Source organism: Oncorhynchus kisutch, linkage group LG6 (genome assembly GCF_002021735.2).
Source record: "Oncorhynchus kisutch isolate 150728-3 linkage group LG6, Okis_V2, whole genome shotgun sequence".
NCBI lineage: Eukaryota > Metazoa > Chordata > Actinopteri > Salmoniformes > Salmonidae > Oncorhynchus > Oncorhynchus kisutch.
The window spans coordinates 26,621,758-26,644,957 of record NC_034179.2 but is presented as its reverse complement, the minus strand read 5'-3'; the positions used below and the strand labels follow the sequence as shown (position 1 = coordinate 26,644,957).

At 40.9% G+C, this 23,200-nt stretch overlaps 1 protein-coding gene across 2 annotated transcripts in view; it reads right to left on the bottom strand.

The window, feature by feature from the left end:
• The window catches only part of npas2 (neuronal PAS domain protein 2), a 51,098-nt gene that overhangs the window by 15,612 nt on the left and 12,286 nt on the right, over positions 1-23,200 (bottom strand). For both annotated transcript variants that reach the window (XM_020485218.2, XM_031826510.1), the window contains exons 5-13: positions 21,496-21,587; positions 21,189-21,278; positions 18,682-18,802; positions 11,509-11,622; positions 9,626-9,744; positions 2,387-2,469; positions 1,055-1,161; positions 629-776; positions 21-105 (exon numbers count right to left, since the gene is read on the bottom strand). In XM_020485218.2, coding sequence (XP_020340807.1) covers positions 21-105; positions 629-776; positions 1,055-1,161; positions 2,387-2,469; positions 9,626-9,744; positions 11,509-11,622; positions 18,682-18,802; positions 21,189-21,278; positions 21,496-21,587 — 959 coding nt within the window. The remainder of the gene's footprint in view (positions 1-20; positions 106-628; positions 777-1,054; positions 1,162-2,386; positions 2,470-9,625; positions 9,745-11,508; positions 11,623-18,681; positions 18,803-21,188; positions 21,279-21,495; positions 21,588-23,200) is intronic.

Here is a 23,200-nt window from a genome sequence, read left to right as displayed (position 1 = left end):
CTAGTGACTCTTCTTCATACCTTTATGGAGGACGAAGTGGCCATCTCAGGTGACGTCTCCTCCAAGCCAAACTCTCTCCTCCTCTCCGCTCTCACCTCTGCGTAACTTCAAGTCCGTGACAGAGTGTGATAGAAAGACAGATCAAATGTCAAATGATTTGCCCATAAGCCTAGCTTTTCCATCAACAATCAATCAAATTTGTTTTATAAAGCACTTTTTACATCTACCCAGTCTAAAGCTCCAAAGAGCAAGCAATGCAGATGCAGAAGCACAGTGGCTAGGAAAAACTCTCCAGAATGGTTGGAACCTAGGAAGTAACCTAGGGAGGAACCAGGCACTGAGGGGTGGCCAGTCCTCTTCTGGCTGTGCTGGGTGGAGACTATAAGAGTACATGGCCATTAAGGCCAGATCTTTCTTCAAGACGTTCAGATATTCATCCTCAATTTACAATATCTAATTTGTATTTGTATTTTTTTACCTTTATTTGACTAGGCAAGTCAGTTAAGAACAAATTCTTATTTTCAGTGACGGCCTAGGAACAGTGGGTTAACTGCCTGTTCAGGGGCAGCATCAGAGTATACAGTATTTGACCAAACATGACAGAGAGAGACAGAGGAATTAGGTTTACCTGACGACTGTGTGAGTGCACACTATGAACTCTGGCTTGGAGTTCCACTGGTGGTATGTAATGTAGTAGTGTGTCTGGAGCCAGATCCACTGCTGACCCTTGGTCAGAAACCGATAGTAGCAGGATTTACCCTTCCCAAACTGCATTACTGTGAAGACAACACAGGGACATTTTCAACAGAGCAGTCAGACATACACAAATCACTACACTGCCCTTGTTCCCAAAATCCTAAAACATCAGGAGTAGCAAGCTCTAAGCAGTCTCAGAAGTCTGGGCTTTTTATGCACATTGGTGAAGTGGAAATAGAAATGTAACTACAGTGGGATGACCTCTTTCTTTGAAATGGCTGCCGGGATCCTGTGGTAGTGAGGGAGAGCGGGAGAGAGGGAGAGAGGGATGAAAGAGGTAGAGGAGAGAGTTGCTTACATTGCTTATGACACCGCGCTATAAGCTCCAAGTCATCCACATGATAGTAATCATAGCCAGAAGTCCCAAGAACCTCAAAGGGCAAGTAGCCGATGATTGGTGAAGCTCTGGAAAGAGAGAATAACCAAGATATTAGGCAGCTATGTTTTATAATAACAACAGACTGGTTAAACTGTGACATTTAAGTATTTATTTTGTTGGAATGTACTATTTTGCAGCCTTGAGAGAATAACTTGATTGATAATGCCATAATTACCTTGACAAGTAAATTGAAAAATGCATGAACATTATGATTAATAAACCTACGTTTGTACTGCCTCAAGCACACAGGGCAATATAACTTCATATGATCCATACAGTTATGACACATTGACAAAATATCACCACTCTAAATAGGATAGGGCTGAGCGAGTGCGATGTTGCGAATGCCTAAAAAATGCGTAAACATGGCAATGTCGTATAATCACAGCTATGATTATGACGTGATATTGGCTCACTTGGTGCATTTCATTCATCAATGCTCAGTTAAATCCACTTAGCCTAGGCCCCCATAAGCCAAATTCAGAATGGCATGCAGGTCACATTATAGAGGGAGCCATTCTTGAGACCCAGCGCAGAGCACAGCAGTTTGGCAAGGAGCTGTGAATGTCCAATTATAGCTCAGCAGAGCACAGGACGTACAATTTCCTCCCTTGGTTTTACCTTCTTTACAGTTATCTAATAATCTCGGGGAGGTTGCCATCCTCCCTGCTCTGAATTCTCAAGGGTCTTTGATTAGCAGGTACTAAGGGATTTGATTTGATACTGCATTGGTGGTGTCATGAATGATAGAATGTTGCAGTCTGGGCTGTTTCTCATTGGTCCTTTATCACCTGTGACATTGCAGACTAATCTTGTGTCTCACTCTCACTATCCAGGGCAGGGCAGCAGGTCTAAATGCCTTACTTAGTGAGGACGCCAGGCCACACAGTGGAAACTAGCACAATCAGTCAGTCACGCCACTAGCACCAGCAGTCTGCTGAACACTGAGCCTGTTCACCCAAAGCCAATCAGATGGAACATAACCAAGGGAAACAGCGGGGCAGTATGACACGCCAGTAGACAGAGTTTACAAACAACAATGTCATGTTAATGCCAAGATAGAGACAGGAGAGAACAGCAGTTGTCCTCTTAAATATATATGTTACTGTAGCACCAAAGATGTGCAGCCCAGAGGATGCCAGTTGATGGGCACCGATGACAGTGTGGCTTTCCATCAGGATATGAAGCTACTCAATTAAAGACTGATAACAGATGGAGGACAAAATGTACAGTTTTCTTTGCTCCTCTTACCTGTGATCTAAGAACAGGAACTTCCATTCAAGGCTGTGTCTGGATGTGAATTCATCACAGGGATCTTCCACATTACACAAATCCTGGTAAAAGTAACAAAAATACAATTTAAGGCACTAGAGAACCAATCCTTAAATCCCCCCCAAAAACCTATTGGTGACCATGTAATTATAAGGTCTACGAAAAGTCTAGATCTGAGTTATACGTTTTCACGTCATATCTCAGAACTGCTTTGTAGTGAATTCCTCATTCATAACTAATCAAGTCCCTCACCATAGAGGTACTTAAAGTGCAGAGTATCAAAATCCTGAGACTTTTGTAAATTCGTTTTTTTTTAGGGGGGTGTTGTAATTGTAACCTTGTAAGTCTCAAAAGTGGATCCGTGTTGTGTAAAAAGGTTCTTTCTGGCACTTAATGATATGATTATTTCAACGTTAATAGAAAAGTAAAGCCATTTAATGATTAAATGAAGAGAATAACCTTCCTTCCTTCAAACCACATGATGTAATACATCATTTCATATTCAACATGAATTCAACATGAATTCATAACCACCAAACACTTGTCCTTGCATCAAAGCTAAGAACAGCTTCTATCTCAAGGCCATCAGACTGTTAAATAGCCATCACTAGCCGGCTACCACACAGTTACTCAACCCTGCACCTTAGAGGCTGCTGCCCTATGTACATAGACATGGACTCACTGGTCAATTTAATAATGGAACACTACATACTGCTTTACTCATTTCATATGTATATACTGTAATGCCACTCTGACATTGCTCAGCCTAATATTTATATATTTATATATTTCTTTCTATTTTACTTTTAGATTTGTGTGTATTGTTGTGAATTTTTAGATATTACTGTACTGTTGGAGCTAGGAACACAAGCATTTTGCTACACCTGCTGTAAAATCTGCTAAATATGTGTATGTGACCAATAACATCTTCTAAATATGTGTATGTGACCAATAACATCTTCTAAATATGTGTATGTGACCAATAACATCTTCTAAATATGTGTATGTGACCAATAACATCTGCTAAATATGCGTATGTGACCAATAACATCTGCTAAATATGTGTATGTGACCAATAACATCTTCTAAATATGTGTATGTGACCAATAACATCTGCTAAATATGTGTATGTGACCAATAACATCTTCTAAATATGTGTATGTGACCAATAACATCTTCTAAATATGTGTATGTGACCAATAACATCTTCTAAATATGTGTATGTGACCAATAAAATGTGATTTGATTTTGACTTTAAAACAATAGTTCAATGAAATGACAACTACCCTACAGTGATTTCAAAAAGTATTCACACCCCTTGACTTTTCCCACATTTTTATTTTGTTACAAAGTGGGATTAAAATGGATTTAATTTACATTTTCTGTCAACCGTTTACACAAAATACTCTGTAATGTCAAAGTTAGAAAAAATATATAATAATAATAAAGAAAAACACTAATATATCTGGATTAGAAAAGTATTCAACCCCCTGAGTCTATACATGTTAACACCTTAGGCAGTGATTACAGCTGTGAGTCTTTCTGAGTGAGTCTCTGAGCTTTGCACACCTGGATTGCACAAAATTTGCTCTGTCAAATAATGTTGATCATTGCTAGACAGCCATTTTCAAGTCTTGCCATAGATTTTCAAGTCGATTTAAGTTTTTAAAAATGTAACTAGACCACTCAGGAACATTCAATGTTGTCTTAGTAAGCAACTCAAGTGGATGTGCCCCAAAGATAATGCTTTGTATTCAGGACAAAAAGTTATTTATTTTGCCACATTTTTTTGCAGTCTTACTTTAGTGAGTTATTGCAAACAGGATGCATGTTTTGGAATATATTTTTTCTGTACAGGCTTCCTTCTTTTCACTCTGTCATTTATGTTAGTATTGTGGAGTAACTACAATGTTGCTGATCCATCCTCAGGTATCTCCTACATTAAACTCTGTAACTGGTTCAAAATCACCATACTGTCAAACTGTCAATCAACACAGCTCAGGTGGTGAATAAGCAAACATATTGGTGATTTGCTATACAGCTATAGGATTGGGTGCAGCACAAACGTCAAATTATGAGAAGAGAGTATTGCCATAATAGTTAAATATGCAGCTCAAAACAATGTTGGTGATCAAAAATATGAACTGTTTACTTTACAAGCTCATCAGCAGAGGGGCAACAAATACTAGCAAAGGCCTACTGGTATTTTTGTATCTAACAATTGCTTGAAATGGATCATTTGCTTATGAAACTTGCATTTGGAATTGGTTTAAAATGAATTATTACCATAGGCACTGCTCTTCACTTGCACTCTCCAAACTCCAGCCAGTGGAAAGTGATTATTTTCTCTTGTTGAAATGTTTTCTCTTGCTTTCATATGTTTAAATTCATAGGCCCTATGTGGTATATCTATATTCAAATCATTGCTAGCGTTTCATCATTCCATCCCCATACGTTTTTTTTGCAACACTTAGATATTTCTGTTACATGTTTGACAGGCCTACGATAAATTTGCATTTAGCCAAACATTAATTATTTTATTTTTATTTTTATTTCACCTTTATTTAACCAGGTAAGCTAGTTGAGAACAAGTTCTCATTTGCAACTGCGACCTGGCCAAGATAAAGCATAGCAGTTCGACACATACAACAACACAGAGACACATGGAATAAACAAAACATACAGTCAATAATAAGTAGAAAAAAAGAAAACAAAGTCTATATACAGTGAGTGCAAATAAGGTCAAATAAGGGAGGTAAGGCAATAAATAGGCCATGGTGGCGAAGTAATTACAATATGGCAATTAAACACTGGAATGGTAGAAGTGCAAAAGATGGATGTGCAAGTAGAGATATTGTGGTGCAAAAGGAGCGAAAATAAATAAATACAGTATGGGAATGAGGTAGATAGATGGGCTGTATACAGATGGGCTATGAGCAGGTGCAGTAATCTGTGAGCTGCTCTGACAGCTGGTTCTTTAAGCTAGTGAGGGAGATGGGAATCTCCAGCTTCAGTGATTTTTGCAGTTCATTCCAGTCAGTGGCAGCAGAGAACTGGAAGGAAAGGCGACCAAAGGAGGAATTGGCTTTGGGGGTGACCAGTGAGATATACCTGCTGGAGCGTGTGCTACGAGCATTCGCAAGACTCATGAGGTAGAAGTACTGTTTATTTAATTAAATGTATGGTTTCCTTTGTTCATATCGCTTGAGTTATGTCGGGGTTCTGTGTGTCTGTCATTCTGGTTGTGCGTAATATCTGCCCAAGCGCCTCAGTGTGCATAGAAATAGGCTACGTGGCCTGCGCTCCACGCTCTGGAGTCAGAACGTTGAACAAGATAAAATAACTGTTCAATGTATGCACAGTGTTGAAATATCATTAATAATCATTAAGTCGGATTAATACAAATGTAACAATGGATGTGGAATTTTCCTTTAAATTGTAGAACCAGTTTTATTGGTTTTAATTGCCAATTTGATAATTGTATGTTCCTGGGGGCCAAGTGCTTATTATGTAGGCCTGCCTACCTGTTTGAGCTCCTGTTAGACAGATTTACTTTCTCAAAAGGAGGCTGTATAGTCTTGCCCTCTATCTGTGTCAGTTCAGATAGGACAGGTTAAGCCTGATACAGAGGCTATTTCTTTTGGGCTAATGCCTGTGTATATTTGGTAAATCTACATGTATATTTTGTATGATCTGGCGCTTTCACCATTGGATTACCAAGACCTGTAAATAAATGTACACTCTGAGCACGTCAACCTGTCTTGTTTTCCCTTACGACTGCTACATGTCCCTATTTTACACTTACAAATGCTAATCAAAATAATGAAAAGTGCTGTCTGGTGGCCTCAATAAATAGACAGAGATTTGTAGTTGAACAAGTCGTTGCATGTATAGAGTTTTTTGTTACTTGACTTGAGACTTTGCTTGAAAACTTGTGACTCGACTTGACTTGCTCTTAGAATGCACGACTTGGACTTGACTCGAGTCTTGACCCGTTCTACTTGGGACTCGACTTGAGACTCAGACCTTGTGACTTGAGACTTGCTTGTGACTCGAATAATAGTGACTTGGTCACACCTCTGATAAGCCGTATTGGGCAGTCATTACCATCATGGGACTTATATGAATTGTTTTACTCAGTGTTGTTACATCATTCAACCCACGTAAAGCATAGTCCATTTAATGTCTAAAACAATTATCGAAACCGAAAACCTTTTTTAATAATCGAACTGACCTCAAAAAGCATTAATCGCTCAGCACTAATCTACTAAATGTATAGTTCTGAGATATGGAGTATTATTCAAGTCCCAGATCTCAGAACTGTTTTGTGATGTCTTCCTCTTTCATGACTCAATGCATCCCCTTACACGCAAATATGTTTGATTGGAAACTCAGTAATGTGTGATTGGATTGAGATAGAACCTTATAAAATCAAGTTCAAAGTTGCTGCGCAGATAGAACTTTCACATACATTTTTTAAATAAAAATGTCATCGTAAATAGATGTATTTTATTTTGAACACCTTCTCTTTTCATGACATAGACTGACCAGGTAAATTGAGGTGAAAGCTATGATCCCTTAATGATTTCACTTGTTAAATCCACTTCAAATCAGTGTATATGAAGGGAATAGGCATTGAGACAATTGAGACATGGATTGTGTGTGTGCCTTTCAGAGGGTGAATGGGCAGGACAAAATAATTAAGTGCCTTTGAATGGTGTATGGTAGTAGGTGCCAGGAGCACCGGTTTGTGTCAAGAAGTGCAACGCTGCTGGGGTTTTCACGCTTAACAGTTTCCCGTGTGTATCAAGACTGGTCTACCACCCAAAGGACAACTATGGGAAGCATTGGGGTCAACATGGGCCAGCATGCCTGTGGAATGCTTTCGACACCTTGTAGAGTCCATGCCCCAAAGAATTGAGGCTGTTCTGAGGGAAAAAGGGGGGAGGGGTGCAATGTATGTCACGTGATGGATCATCAAAAGAGCAACTATGTGAACAACAATTTTTTTTAACCAAAAAAGTACAATTATTCCAAGGTCTGGTAAAAAAAAAATATATATATTTTCCAATTGCAAGTGAAACATGCAACCCAACCAGGCCTTACGTCTTGTCATTCCAAGATGGCGTAGCAGTGCAGACGTGGTTTGTCGTCCTCTCGTTTACTTTTTGTATTTTTCGTATTTTTTGTATATATATTTCAATATATTTTAAATATATTTTCCATTTTTAAATTCAATATACCTTCCAGTAACCCGCCTCACCCAATGTGACACGGATCCGCTATTTTTTAGACCTTATAGCCAGAACCTCCATCAGAAGCTAACCAGCTAATTAGCTACTAGCTATTTAGTCATTGTTAGCCACTGCTAGTTGCCTTTACCTTCTGCACAGACACCCGCTGTTTTTTTTAGCCTGGATAATACTTGCCAGCCTGCCAGTATCTGACTGTTTTCTCCACTACAATGCCAGATTCATTTCAAATCCCACCGTACCTTCTTCGCTGTGCAATCCGGTTTTCGAGCTGGTCATGGGTACACCTCAGCCATGCTCAAGGTACTAAACGTAATCATAACCGCCATCGATAAAAGACAGTACTGTGCAGCCATCTTCATTGACCTGGCCAAGGCTTTCGACTCTGTCAATCACCTCATTCTTATCGGCAGACTCAGCCTTGGTTTCTCAAATGACTGCCTCACCTGGTTCACCAACTACTTCTCAGTCAGAGTTCAGTGTGTCAAATCAGAGGGCCTGTTGTCCGGACCTCTGGCAGTCTCTATAGGGATACCACAGGGTTCAATTATCGGGCCGACTCTTTTCTCTGTATATATCAACGATGTCGCTCTTGCTGCGGGTGATTCCCTGATCCACCTCTACGCAGACGACACCATTCTGTATACATCTGGCCATTCTTTGGACACTGTTAACTAACCTCCAAGCGAGCTTCAATGCCATACAACACTCCTTCCGTGGCCTCCAATTGCTCTTAAACGCTAGTAAAACCAAATGCATGCTTTTCAACTTTTTTCTGCCCACACCCGCCCGCCCAGCTAGCATCACTACTCTGGACGGTTCTGAATTAGAATATGTGGACAACTACAAATACCTAGGTGTCTGGCTAGACTGTAAACTCTCCTTCCAGACTCATATTAAACATATCAAATCCAAAATTAAATCTAGAATCGGCTTCCTATTTCGTAACAAAGCCTCCTTCACTCACTCACGCCGCCAAACATACCCTCGTAAAACGGACTATCCTACCGATCTTTGACTTCGGCGATGTCATTTACAAAATAGCTTCCAATACTCTAGTCAGCAAACTAAATGCAGTCTATCACAGTGCCATCCATTTTGTCACCAAAGCCCCTTATACCACCCACCACTGTAACCTGTATTCTCTAGTCGGCTGGCCCTCGCTACATATTCGTCGCCAGACCCACTGGTTCCACGTCATCTATACGTCTATGCTAGGTAAAGCTCCGCCTTATCTCAGCTCATTGGTCACGATAACAACACCCACCCGTAGCACGCACTCCAGCAGGTATATCTCACTGGTCATCCCCAAAGCCAACACCTACTTTGGCCGCCTTTCCTTCCAGTTCTCTGCTGCCAATGACTGGAATGAATTGCAAAAATCGCGGAAGCTGGAGACGTATATTTCCCTCACTAACTTTAAACATCAGCTATCTGATCACTGCAGCTGTACATTGTCCATCTGTAAATAGCCCACCCAATCTACCTACCTCATCCCCATATTGTTTTTATTTACTTTTCTGCTCTTTTGCACACCAGTATTTCTACTTGCACATCACCATCTGCTTATCTATCACTCCAGTGTTAATTTGCTAAATTGTTATTACTTCGCTACTATGGCCTATTTATTGCCTTACCTCCTCACGCCATTTGCACACACTGTATATAGACTTTCTTTTTTCTCTCTATTGTGTTATTGACTGTACGCTTGTTTATTCCATGTGTAACTCTGTGTTGTTGTTTGTGTCGCACTGCTTTGCTTTATCTTGGCCAGGTCACAGTTGTAAATGAGAACTTGTTCTCAACTAGCCTACCTGGATAAATAAAGGTGAAATTAAAAAAAATAAAAATAAAATGGCTTTTCAAAATGTATTATTTTCTTCTTCCTCTTTACCAGGTAATATAAAACATCTGTATGTTCTCAAATGGAATCAGCAAAGATTTAGCAAAAGAAACACGATCTTACCTTTAAAAACTGCGGAGTGACTAATCGTACAGTGGCAACAAGGCAGACCTGCTCTTCCAGTGATGACTGCAGGGTTCTTGGTAATGTCAACTCAAACCCGTTACAAGAGGAAGTAGGCACTGAGTCAAACAACAGAAACAGTCACTCAATACCTCCCCAGAGGATGAATGTAGGCATAGCAAATATAAATACACAGCAACAATTCATTTGGTGCATTACAACAGTATAGTATAGACACGAGGAGTGATTATCATGAACCCCAAACAGGTATATCTGTTACAAGAGGAGTGTGTGCTGGGGATTTTGCCCTTTAATCACACACTCATTTGAGAAAGGAAAATCAGCAGGACTGTGGCCCCTGAAGACTGTGGTAGTGATCCCCAGCTGAGGTTTGGGGGTAATGGCAAATCAGGCAATAAATCTTTGATTAGCAGTGACTGGAGTTATTCTACGAGTGCCAAATAACTTTACATAACCGTTCAATCTCACCACACTCTGTCTTTCCATCTCACCACACTCTGCCTTTCCATCTCACCACACTCTGCCTTTCCATCTCACCACACTCTGCCTTTCCATCTCGTCACACTCTGCCTTTCCATCTCACCACACTCTGCCTTTCCATCTCATCACACTCTGCCTTTCCATCTCACCACACTCTGCCTTTCCATCTCACCACACTCTGCCTTTCCATCTCACCACACTCTGCCTTTCCATCTCATCACACTCTGCCTTTCCATCTCATCACACTCTGCCTTTCCATCTCATCACACTCTGCCTTTCCATCTCACCACACTCTGCCTTTCCATCTCACCACACTCTGCCTTTCCATCTCATCACACTCTGCCTTTCCATCTCACCACACTCTGCCTTTCCATCTCATCACACTCTGCCTTTCCATCTCACCACACTCTGCCTTTCCATCTCATCACACTCTGCCTTTCCATCTCACCACACTCTGCCTTTCCATCTCATCACACTCTGCCTTTCCATCTCATCACACTCTGCCTTTCCATCTCACCACACTCTGCCTTTCCATCTCATCACACTCTGCCTTTCCATCTCACCACACTCTGCCTTTCCATCTCATCACACTCTGCCTTTCCATCTCACCACACTCTGCCTTTCCATCTCATCACACTCTGCCTTTCCATCTCATCACACTCTGCCTTTCCATCTCACCACACTCTGCCTTTCCATCTCACCACACTCTGCCTTTCCATCTCACCACACTCTGCCTTTCCATCTCACCACACTCTGCCTTTCCATCTCACCACACTCTGCCTTTCCATCTCACCACACTCTGCCTTTCCATCTCACCACACTCTGCCTTTCCATCTCACCACACTCTGATGACCTTACTACGTCATTAGGCCATTCAAACGACTGGAAGTCCAAAACTTTAAAAAGTATGGAAATATCCAAAAGTCCGAAGCATAATTTCAGACGAGAGGGAAACATTTCCTCATAAGTCTAATTTTCCAGTCATTTAGCCAGGTATTTGAATAGTGATCAACAATGAGATATGCAGTTCTGAAACGGTTCTATAACCTGTTTGATTTTCTGTCTGTTTTATGTTTCAAGTAAGTTTTTATGACATAACATCTCCATTCGAATATTCAATAGAATGCAGAATTTGGCCTTATTAATATAACTAGATGGTTTACTGTCCATTCATCAGGTTGAAGCTCGGTCAGTAGTTGTAGATGTAATGGCACATAAAATACACATGATCATAGAACAATAGTTCTGGCAGTTGAAAGGGAAAGTCATTTCTGTTATGAGAGTATGTCAAGGAAACAAAAATTTGGGAACTAAAACATTGCAAAGTATTGCACAACTTTAAAATGTCAAGTGAGCTCAGGGTAGAATAACAGAACACTCACCATTGTTATGAAACTTGAAATCTCCTACAAATTTCACGTACTCATATGTAGGGGGTTCCTTTGGGTCGATGTTTCCTCTGGCTAAATGACAGCAGAACTCAATGTGTGTCTTACCTGTAAAAAATAATACCAAATGGAAGTTAGCTGCAGTGTCCTCAACAAAACACAATGCTTTTTCCATCATCATGAAGAAAAATAAAGTAAGAAAAATAATTGACTGACAAAGCGAATAACCCATTTTCAGTGTGTATTTACACATACTCTATTGGCACTTCTTTTTCATATAAATCATCTTGAAGTCTTCATGGTGCAACATGATAAACTCGTTTCAAATAGGTTGAAATTTTATGTAAGAGCCTTGGATAAAACTCAGAGAAAAGAATGATGACAATAATTATTTTGCCATTACAACTTCTGCTCCTAACAACCACTGACAGCTCAGACATTTTGGCTTTTCTCTCATGGCTGGAAATCAGCACACAGCTCCCAGTAAATGGCATTGAACCCAGCATAGTTTGTCTCAGTTGTCATGGGATGGCTCAGCAGTGTTGTTCCTACAGACGAGGCTTCACTTGGCAGGGGAATGGGACCAGTGGTGGGAGAGGAAGAGGGGGAGTATGTCACTGAGCCATCGACACACTAAAACTGTGCACTGATGATGTTCTAAATACTCCTCAATCAGACACAATGTCACAGTCACACAGAATGTCTGAATACAGTCATCCCATTTTCTACAGAATCCATGGCTCCGTATAAACGGGTTACCTTTGCGGAAGAGAATGCCTCCGCAGACTTATGTCAGAACACTAGCTCAGACATACTGTACACACTGAGGGGACTCACTGTGTTAATGTTCTACTAATCCTCCAAAGCCAATGTGTGGCTCTTCATTACACTAAAAATAGAGCATTGTGGCATTGTCAGGAGGCTGGGAATACCAGTGGCCCTGTGCCATTCAAACTGAGATATACAGTGCATTCGGAAAGTATTCAGACCCCTTCCCTTTTTCCACATTTTGTTACGTTACAGTATTAATCTAAAATGGATTTATTAAGAAATTGTCGTCATCAATTTACCCACAATAACCCATAATATCAAAATGAAAGCTGTTTTTTTTAAAGAAATTTTTGCAAATGTATCTTATTTTTATTTTTATTAAATATATTATTTACATACAGTACCAGTCAAAAGTTTGTACACACCTACTCATTTAATGGTTTTTCTTAATATTTTCCTATTTTCTACATTGTAGAATAATAGTGTAGACATCAAAACTATGAAATAACACATATGGAATCATGTAGTAACCAAAAAAGTGTTAAACAAATCAAAATATTTTATATTTGAGATTCTTCAAAGTAGCCCCCCTTTGCCTTGATGACAGCTTTGCACACACTTAGTATTCTCTCAACCAGCTTCATGAGGTAGTCACCTGGAATGGATGAAAATGAACAGGTGTGCCTTGTTAAAAGTTAATTTGTGGAATTTCTTTCCTTCTTAATGTGTTTGAGCCAATTAGTTGTGTTGAGACAAGGTAGGGGTGGTATACAGAGATGGTACTTCACCAAATAGAGTTAAGTCCATATTATGGCAAGAACAGCTCAAATAAGCAAAGAAAAATGACAGTCCATCATTACCTTAACACATGAAGGTCAGTCAATACGGAACATTTCAAGAACTTTGAACGTTTCTTCAAGTGCAGTCGCAAGAACCATCAAGTGCTATGATGAAACTGGATCTCATGAGGACCGCCACAGGAAAGGAAGACGCAGAGTTACCTCTGCTGCAGAGGATAAGTTCATTAGAGTAAACTGCACCTCAGATTGTAGCCCAAATAAATGTTTCACAGAGTTCAAGTAACAGACACATCTCAATATCAACTGTTCAGAGGAGACTGCGTGAATCAGGCCTTCATGATCGAATTGCTGCAGAGAAACCACTACTAAAGGACACCAATAATAAGAAGAGACTTGCTCGGGCCAAGAAACACGAGCAATGGACATTAGACTGATGTAAATCTGTCCTCTGATGAGTCCAAATTTGAGATTTTAGATTCCAAACGCCGTGTCTTTGTGAGACGCAAAGTAGATGAACCGATTATCTCCGCATGTGTGGTTGCCACTGTGAAGCATGGAGGAGAAGGTGTGATAGTTTGGGGTGCTTTGCTGGTGACACTGTCAGTGATTTATTTACAATTCAAGTCACACTTAACCAGCATGGCTACCACAGCATTCTGCAGCGATACACCATCCCATCTGGTTTGCACTTAATGGGACTTTCATGTGCTTCTCAACAGGACAACAAACCAAAACACCTCCAGCCTGTGTAAGGGCTATTTGACCAAGAAGGAGAGTGATGGAGTGCTGCATCAGATGACCTGGCCTCCAAAATCACCCGACCTCAACCCAATTGAGATAGTTTGGGATGTGTTGGACAGCAGAGTGAAGGAAAAGCAGCCAACAAGTGCTCAGCATATGTGGAAACTCCTTCAAGACTGTTGGAAAAGCATTCCTCATAAACCTGGTTGAGAGAATGCCAAGAGTGTGCAAAGCTGTCATCAAGGCAGAGGGTGGCTACTTTGAAGAATATGAATAATATTAAAATAATATAGAATATAAAATATGTTATTAACACCTTTGGCTACTACATGATTCCATATGTGCTAATTAATAGTTTTGATGTCTCCACTATTATTCTACAATTTAGAAAACACAAAAAATAAAGAAAAACCCTTGAATGAGTAGGTGTGTCCAAACTTTTGACTGGTACTGTAAGTATTCAGACCCTTTGCTATGTGACTTGAACTTGAGCTCTGGTGCATCCTGTTTCCATTGATCATCCTTGAGGTGTTTCTACAACTTGACTGGAGTCCACCTGTGGTAAATTCAATTGACTGGACATGATTTGGAAAGGCGCACACCTGTCTATATAAGGTCCCACAGTTGACAGCGCTCGTCAGAGCAAAAACCAAGACATGAGGTCGAAGGAATTGTCCGTAGAGCTCTGAGACAGGATTGTGTCGAGGCACAGATCTAGGGAAGGGTACCAACAAATTTCTGCAGCATTGAAGGTCCCCGGGAACACGGTGGCCTCCATCATTCTTAAATGGAAGAAGTTTGGAACTATCAAGACACTTCCTAGAGCTGGCCGCCCGGGAAAACTAAGCAATCAGGGGAGAAGGGCCTTGGTCAGGGAGGTGACCAAGAACCCGATGGTTACCCTGACAGAGCTCCAGAGTTCCTCTGTGGAGATGAAACTTCCAGAAGGACAACCATCTCTGATGCACTCCACCAATCAGGCCTTTATGGTAGAGTGTCTAGACGGGAGCCAGTCCTCAGTAAAAGGCACATAACAGCCTGCTTGGAGTTTGCCAAAAGGCACTGAAAAAGGCGCTGAAAAACATCCACACAGCATGATGCTGCCACCACCATGCTTCCCTGTAGGGATGGTGCCAAGATTTAACTCTTTGGTCTGAATGCCAAGCGTCACGTCTGTTGTAATCTGGCACCATCCCTACGGTGAAGCATGGTGGCAGCATCATGCTGTGGGGAGGTTTTTCAGAGGCATGGACTGAGAGACTCGTCAGGATCAAGGGAAAGTTTAATGGAGCAAAGTACAGAGAGATCCTTGATGAAAACCTTCTCCAGAGTGCTCAGGACCTCACACTGGGGCGAAAGTTCACCTTCCAACAGGACAACAACCCTAAGCACACAGCCAAGATAACGAAGGAGTGGCTTTGGGACAATTCTCTGAATGTCCTTGAGTGTTCCAGCCAGAGCCCGGACTTGAACCCGATCTAACATCTCTGGAGAGACCTGAAAATAGCTGGGCAGCGACGCTCCCCATCCAACCTGACAGAACTCGAGAGGATCTGCAGAGAAGAAATACAGGTGTGCCAAGCTTGGAGAGTCATAGCCAAGAAGACTTGAGGCTGTAGTTGCTGCAAAAGTTGGTTCAACAAAGTACTGAGTTAAGGGTCTGAATACTTATGTAAATGATAGAATTCAGATTTGTATTTTTAATACATTTGCAAACATCTGTATAGAATGACACACACATTTGGGATTTAAAGTGCAAAGGAAAAAAGGTTCCTTATTAAACCAAGAATGATATCATCACTCCATTATTACACATATCTAACGGGATTAAATGAAGTAAAATGCTTCCTCTGTGGTACCATAAGCTCTGAGTCAAGTATCTGAGTTCACTTATCCAAGAGTAGCTAGACGTTCATAAGTACCTGAGAGCTCCTTTGTCCTCAGGTGGGAGTGCAGTGCACATAATGTATGTATTAGTGATGAACACTCAACTCAACGCAACAAACATTCTCATAGCTATTCTTCAACAGAATGATAGTAGCACATTAACCAAGAAGATAGCTGACTTCCAAAACAATTTGTGTGTTGAGCAGGAGAAGCAGTATTTTTTTTTAAGAAAAGAAAGGAGATGAAAGATAAATGCAGGAATTGACTGTTAATGAGGCTAGGAGAAAATTATGATTATTCCAGTCACTACAATAGTTTTCTATGCTTTGTATTCCTATAGTTCTAAACATAGACCTAGATGATTCCACATCAGTCTCTTTCTCAGAAGAAAACAATTGTAGCATGGGATTAAGCTCAGTGTCTCGAGCCCTAGATACAGTATTACTGAAGCTACAGTGATTAAAACTCCTAACCACACTGCTAGGCTAACTACTATTATTAGCTAAAGGACTAATCATAGGACCACAGTGTCCAGCAATCCAATAAACTGGCAGCACCAAACATTGCAACCTGCCCTATATTCACGGTCAATTCAGTATCAGGACTGCAGAGCAGAGGTGTGAGGTTCAGTACAGTAGAGTGTGAATTCCTAACACACAGAGGAATTAGTCATGTAAATACAATAGAACTGGATGAATGCCTACAGGAGAGATTTAACACTTTGTCAAACAGAATTTTTCCCAATGCTGGCATAAAATCGCTGTTTGTTTTGAAGGCTGTGGCGTGTGACTGTTGGGCCACTGCGTGGTTTGATGTATAATTCATGGGGATATCGCTCATAAAAGTGAAATAGCCAACATCAAAAGAAATAAAAGGTCATCACAGCCCTGTTCATTGCTGTAGTGCATTAAATTAAGCAAAACAAAGCACGGCTACAGGACAAAATAGGAGGCTGGTACAAATGCTTATGAATAATTGTTCTGCAACATTATGCCAATAAGAAAAACAAAGCATTACTAACTTTCATTCAGTGACCCTAGTTTAGACCTGTGGATGAACAACAATATAATTAAAGTGTAAATGTTGGTTAAATGCCACCCATAATATTTATGTAAAATCTCATTAATATGGTGATGGACTGTCTGATTATACAGCACAGATGACTTGGATTCTTAGTGTCATCACCAAGAGTGATGCCCACCTATAATTTGGCCCAAACAACTACCTCTTTCCCTACTGTATTTATTTTATTTTATTTATTTATTTATTTTGCTCCTTTGCACACCATTATTTTTATTTATACTTTGCACATTCTTCCACTGCAAATCTACCATTCCAGTGTTTTACTTACTATGTTGTATTTACTTGTTCTCAACTTGCCTACCTGGTTAAATAAAGGTGAAACATTTTTTTTTTTATAAAAGAGTCCAAGACACTCGGAGATAGGTAAAAACATTTCAAACGTCTCATCAAACAACACTATTGTGAAATACACAGACATCTCTATCCAGACATCTCCTAAGCTAAGCATCCCTGGTGATGCCAGAGCTGGAGATCGACCCAGTACTGATTGACTGAGAAGGAAAAATGGGTTCAGACCTGAGGGAGTGAAGAGGAAAGATGGGTTCGGTAGTGAGGGGGTGAAAAGGAAAGATGGGTTCAGTACTCATAAGGAAAGATGGGTTCAGTAGTGAGGGGGTGAAAAGGAAAGATGGGTTCAGTACTCATAAGGAAAGATGGGTTCAGTAGTGAGGGGGTGAAAAGGAAAGATGGGTTCAGTACTCATAAGGAAAGATGGGTTCAGTAGTGAGGGGGTGAAAAGGAAAGATGGGTTCAGTAGTGAGGGGGTGAAAAGGAAAGATGGGTTCAGTACTCATAAGGAAAGATGGGTTCAGTAGTGAGGGGGTGAAAAGGAAAGATGGGTTCTGACCTGAGGGAGTGAAGAGGAAAGATGGGTTCAGTACTCAGGGAGTGAAGAGGAAAGATGGGTTCAGTACTAATAAGGAAAGATGGGTTCAGTACTCAGGGAGTATAGAGGAAATATTGGTTCAGTACTGAGGGAGAAAAGAAAGAGGAAAGATTGGTTCAGTACTGAGGGAGTGAAGAGGAAAGATGGGTTCAGTATTGAGGGAGTGAAAAGGAAAGATGAGTTCAGTACTGAGGGTGTGAAGAGGAAAGATGGGTTCAGTACTGAGAGAGTGAAGAGGAAAGATGGGCTCAGTACTGAGAAAGAAAGATGGAATTAGTACTGAGGTAGAAAAGACGAAAGATGGGTTCAGTACTAAGAAGGAAAGATGGGTTCAGTACTGCTGGAGCGAAGAGGAAATATTGGTTCAGTACTGAGGGAGTGAAGAGGAAATATGGGTTCAGTACTAAGAAGGAAAGATGGGTTCAGTACTGAGGGAGTGAAGAGGAAATATGGGTTCAGTACTAAGAAGGAAAGATGGGATCAGTACTGAGGGAGTGAAGTGGAAATATGGGTTCAGTACTGAGAAACAAAGATGGGTTCAGTACTGAGGGATTGAAGAGGAAATATGGGTTCAGTACTGAGAAAGAAAGATGGGTTCAGTACTGAGGGAGTGAAGAGGAAATATGGGTTCAGTACTGAGAAAGAAAGATGGGTTCAGTACTGAGGGAGTGAAGAGGAAATATGGGTTCAGTACTGAGGGAGTGAAGAGGAAAGATGGGTTCAGTACTGAGGGAGTGAAGAGGAAATATGGGTTCAGTACTGAGAAAGAAAGATGGGTTCAGTACTGAGGGATTGAAGAGGAAAGATGGGTTCAGTACTAAGAAGGAAAGATGGGTTCAGTACTGAGGGAGTGAAGAGGAAAGATGGGTTCAGTACTAAGAAGGAAAGATGGGTTCAGTACTGAGGGAGTGAAGAGGAAATATGGGTTCAGTACTGAGGGAGTGTAGAGGAAATATGGGTTCAGTACCGAGGGAGTGAAGAGGAGGACTAAATACTCACTGTCTAGGAAGTCAGCAGAGATGGGGTCAGTCATCAGCATGTGGGATGATAGCAGCTTATAGACCTCCCCATGCTCACGCTCAGGGAGAAAGTTCAAGATATTTTGGTCCACCATATCTGACTGATACAAAAGGATAAAAGGTGGGAACGTCAGTGTCTATGGCCCATCATTGTCCATGCACATGTCATATCACAGTCATATTATAAGATACGGTATTACATACCATAGTTAGTGTCCCAATTGCAATAATGTATACACTGATTTGAATAAGTATATTTAGATCATAATTGGAAGCTAAAGTAATTTTTTGTGGGTACTTTTTTTACCCCTTTTTTCTCCCTAATTGGTAGTTACAGTCTTGTCCCATCGCTGCAACTCCAGCATGGCCTCAGGAGAGTCGAAGGTCGAGAGCCGTGCGTCCTCCGAAATACCACCCCGCCAAGCCGCTTTGCATCTTGACACACTGTTTGCTTAACCCGGATGCCAGCCGCACCAATGTGTCGGAGGAAACACCGAACAGCTGGCGACCGAAGTCAGCGTTCATGCACCCGGCCGCCACAAGGAGTCGCTAGAGAGCAATGGGACAAGGACATCCCAGCCGGCCAAACCCTCGCCTAACCCGGATGACGCTGGGCTAATTGTGCGCCGCCTCATGGGTCTCACGGTCACGGCTGGCTGCAACACAGCTCGGGATCGAACCCGGATCTGTAGTAACGCCTCTAGTACTGCGATGCAGTGCCTTAGACCATCGCGCTCCTCGGGAGGCCTTGGAAGCTAACGTTTAACGCATGATACAATCAGAAACATGGTGGTTGCAAGATTTAATCTATATCCTTGTTTACTGTGCAGCTCTTTTAATATACAGTGGGGAGAGCAAGTATTTGATACACTGCCGATTTTGCAGGTTTTCCAACTTACAAAGCACGTAGAGGTCTGTAATTTTTATCATAGGTACACTTCAACTGTGAGAGACGGAATGAATCTAAAATGAAATTCCAGAAAATCACATTGTATGATTTTTAAGTAATTAATTTGCATTTTATTGCATGACATAAGTATTTGATACATCAGAAAAGCAGAACTTAATATTTGGTACAGAAACCTTTGTTTGCAATTACAGAGATCATATGTTTCCTGTAGTTCTTGACCAGGTTTGCACACACTGCAGCAGGGATTTTGTCCCACTCCTCCATACAGACCTTCTCCAGATCCTTCAGGTTTCGGGGCTGTCGCTGGGCAATACGGACTTTCAGCTCCCTCCAAAGATTTTCTATTGGGTTTAGGTCTGGAGACTGGCTAGGCCACTCTAGGACCTTGAGATGCTTCTTACAGAGCCACTCCTTAGTTGCCCTGCCTGTGTGTTTCGGTTAGTTTTCATGCTGGAAGACCCAGCCACGACCCATCTTCAATGCTCTTACTGAGGGAAGGAGGTTGTTGCTCAAGATCTCGCGATACATGGCCCCATCCATCCTCCCCTCAATACGGTGCAGTCGTCCTGTCCCCTTTGCAGAAAAGCATCCCCAAAGAATTATGTTTCCACCTCCATGCTTCACGGTTGGGATGGTGTTCTTGGGGTTGTACTCATCCTTCTTCTTCCTCCAAACACGGTGAGTGGAGTTTAGACCAAAAAGCTCTATTTTTGTCTCATCAGACCACATAACCTTCTCCCATTCATCCTCTGGATCATTCAGATGGTCATTGGCAAACTTCAGACAGGCCTGGACATGCTTGAGCAGGGGGACCTTGCGTGCGCTGCATGATTTTAATCCATGACGGCGTAGTGTGTTACTAATGGTTTTCTTTGAGACTGTGGTCCCGGCTCTCTTCAGGTCATTGACCAGGTCCTGCCGTGTAGTTCTGGGCTGATCCCTCACCTTCCTCGTGATCATTGATGCACCACGAGGTGAGATCTTGCATGGAGCCCCAGACTGAGGCTTCTAATAATTGCGCCAACAGTTGTTGCCTTCTCACCAAGCTGCTTGCCTATTGTGCTGTAGCCCATCCCAGCCTTGTGCAGGTCTACAATTTTATCCCTGATGTCCTTACACAGCTCTCTGGTCTTGGCCATTGTGGAGAGGTTGGAGTCTGTTTGATTGAGTGTGTGGACAGGTGTCTTTTATACAGGTAACGAGTTCAAACAGGTGCAGTTAATACAGGTAATGAGTGGAGAACAGGAGGGCTTCTTAAAGAAAAACAGGTCTAACAGGTCTGTGAGAGCCGGAATTCTTACTGGTTGGTAGGTGATCAAATACTTATGTCATGCAATAAAATGCAAATTAATTACTTAAAAATCATACAATGTGATTTTCTGGATTTTTGTTTTAGATTCTGTCTCTCACAGTTGAAGTGTACCCATTATAAAAATGACAGACCTCTACATGTTTTGTAAGTAGGAAAACCTGCAAAATCGGCAGTGTATCAAATACTTATTCTCCCCACTGTACATGAATATTAAGTTACAAAGAACAATGCTGTTACGAGCTAGATCAGCCTAACTCTCACTCACCGGTAAATGGGCAATGAGTGAAGACACGCTGTCGGACACATATATAATGTTTCCATCTGTAGTTAGTGCTATGAGGAAACCGTCTAAAGCCTGTGGAAGGAAAACAAAGTATATTATTCTAATACCAGCAACTATAATTGTTGTGTGCTACATTTGTTTCAGAGGTGCATCATGGGTAATGCTGGTGCTGGCGTACAGAGGTTCATCAGGATGTCAAAATACAGTATTCCTTCCAGTACAAGTGAAGGATGTCCTTTGGCTTTTTTTAATATCAGAGGAGATTAACGTGGTGCTAAGCTGATTTTACCTCCAGCATCAACTGGGTGAACTCCTCATTACTGAGGAACGAAGGCTTCCAGTCCTGCCGGATCTCACACGACTCGGTCTGTGCTGTTATTTCTGAAACAGAGGATAAGGCCAAGTATAGGGGTTAGATAGATCTGTTAGCACTACACTACTGCTGTCCCCGACAAAAAAAAATCTTGGTCGACCAAGAATCATCTGTTCTTTCAACCAATCGATTTGTTGATATTATAAAATGTGTATTTTTAGACACATCCTATGTATTTTAATCAAATCAACTATATGCACTGAGCTTGTCTGATGCTTTAAGCAAACTGTTTGATTCAATAATTAAGACACACTCGTGACTAGAGGGAGTTTGACCGCAATTGATTTGAATATGCCGGGCCTGGCCCAGACTTGCTGAGCCGTGTTAAAAAAAACTGTGAGTGACTGTGTGACTAGCACCTATTGTCTCTTTCTCCTCCCTGCTGCAGCTACCACCACAGAACATCAACAGTGTGTATCACGCTGTTCGTGTTGCTGAAGCTGCATCATAATTACATCCATTTCTGACTGAAAAGTTATGTTACCAAAATCTCTCATTGGTTTAGGAAAAACATTCCCTATTCCCTCAACTGTTGCTCTCTTTACGTAACAGATGTACGCATCACATGCACGTAACCAATAGGACCTGGCCTATAACATATCATAATCACATCAATAAATTGGTTAATACACAACTCTAAACACAGTAACAAGTGACAGCAAATCAGATGCAGAGAACGTGACAAATAAACTTGAATTGGGGGAATGTTTACTGGTTGCTCAGGAGGAAGTCTGAAGATTGGAATACATTTGACTAGTTGTGGAAAATACTGGAGATCAAGAAAAAGAAGCTAAGGAGCAAGTGCCACATGCATATTATGTTTGCCAAACGGTATCTATTAGATGACAACATCATTTTTCTGACTGTTTGGAACAATGTAAACAACACTGAATAAATAAGCGTACCAGAGGGTCTGTTGTAATTTTGTTTTGTAAAGCCTTTATTACAGCAAAGACTAAAAACAGTCGCATTCATTTGTGAATGCAATTTTCAAATTGGAAAGGTTTAGGCCTATTTATTGTTTACATTAATTATGTAATGTCGCTTTGTTCTTTTATTTTAAAACTAAAATGCTTGATTGCATTTCATATCATGAATGACTCCTATGCTGTGTGATGACATGAACAAATAAATTATTGATTGATACAGTAGCCTATAAAAGTATTGAAATATAGGCCTAAGTTAGTTAAGCTACTAAGACTAAACAGGATGAGCTCTTAGGCTTATAGCTCGATGATGGTATACAAGGCTGCTATACGAAGCCTACTAATGATAATAACATGACTTATTATTATAATAATGATGATCATAATAATAATAGTAATAATAACAAGAAGGACATCAAGGAAAAAGGAGGATTATTATTATAAATGTAATTTTTCTGACAATTTGGAAGAGTGTAAACAACAGAAAATAAATTATAAATAATACCAGAGAGGCTGGTCTAACAAAAAAAGTGTAAAGCCTTTATTACAGCATAGCAAAGATTAAAAACAGCCACATTTGTGAAATTGTTTATCTGACATGTTGTGGTTGCTTGAGGATTGGTGATCAGTAGGTTATTAAACAAACACTCACAGGCAACAGAAGCAGCATCTGTCTTATTTCTGTAGATATACAG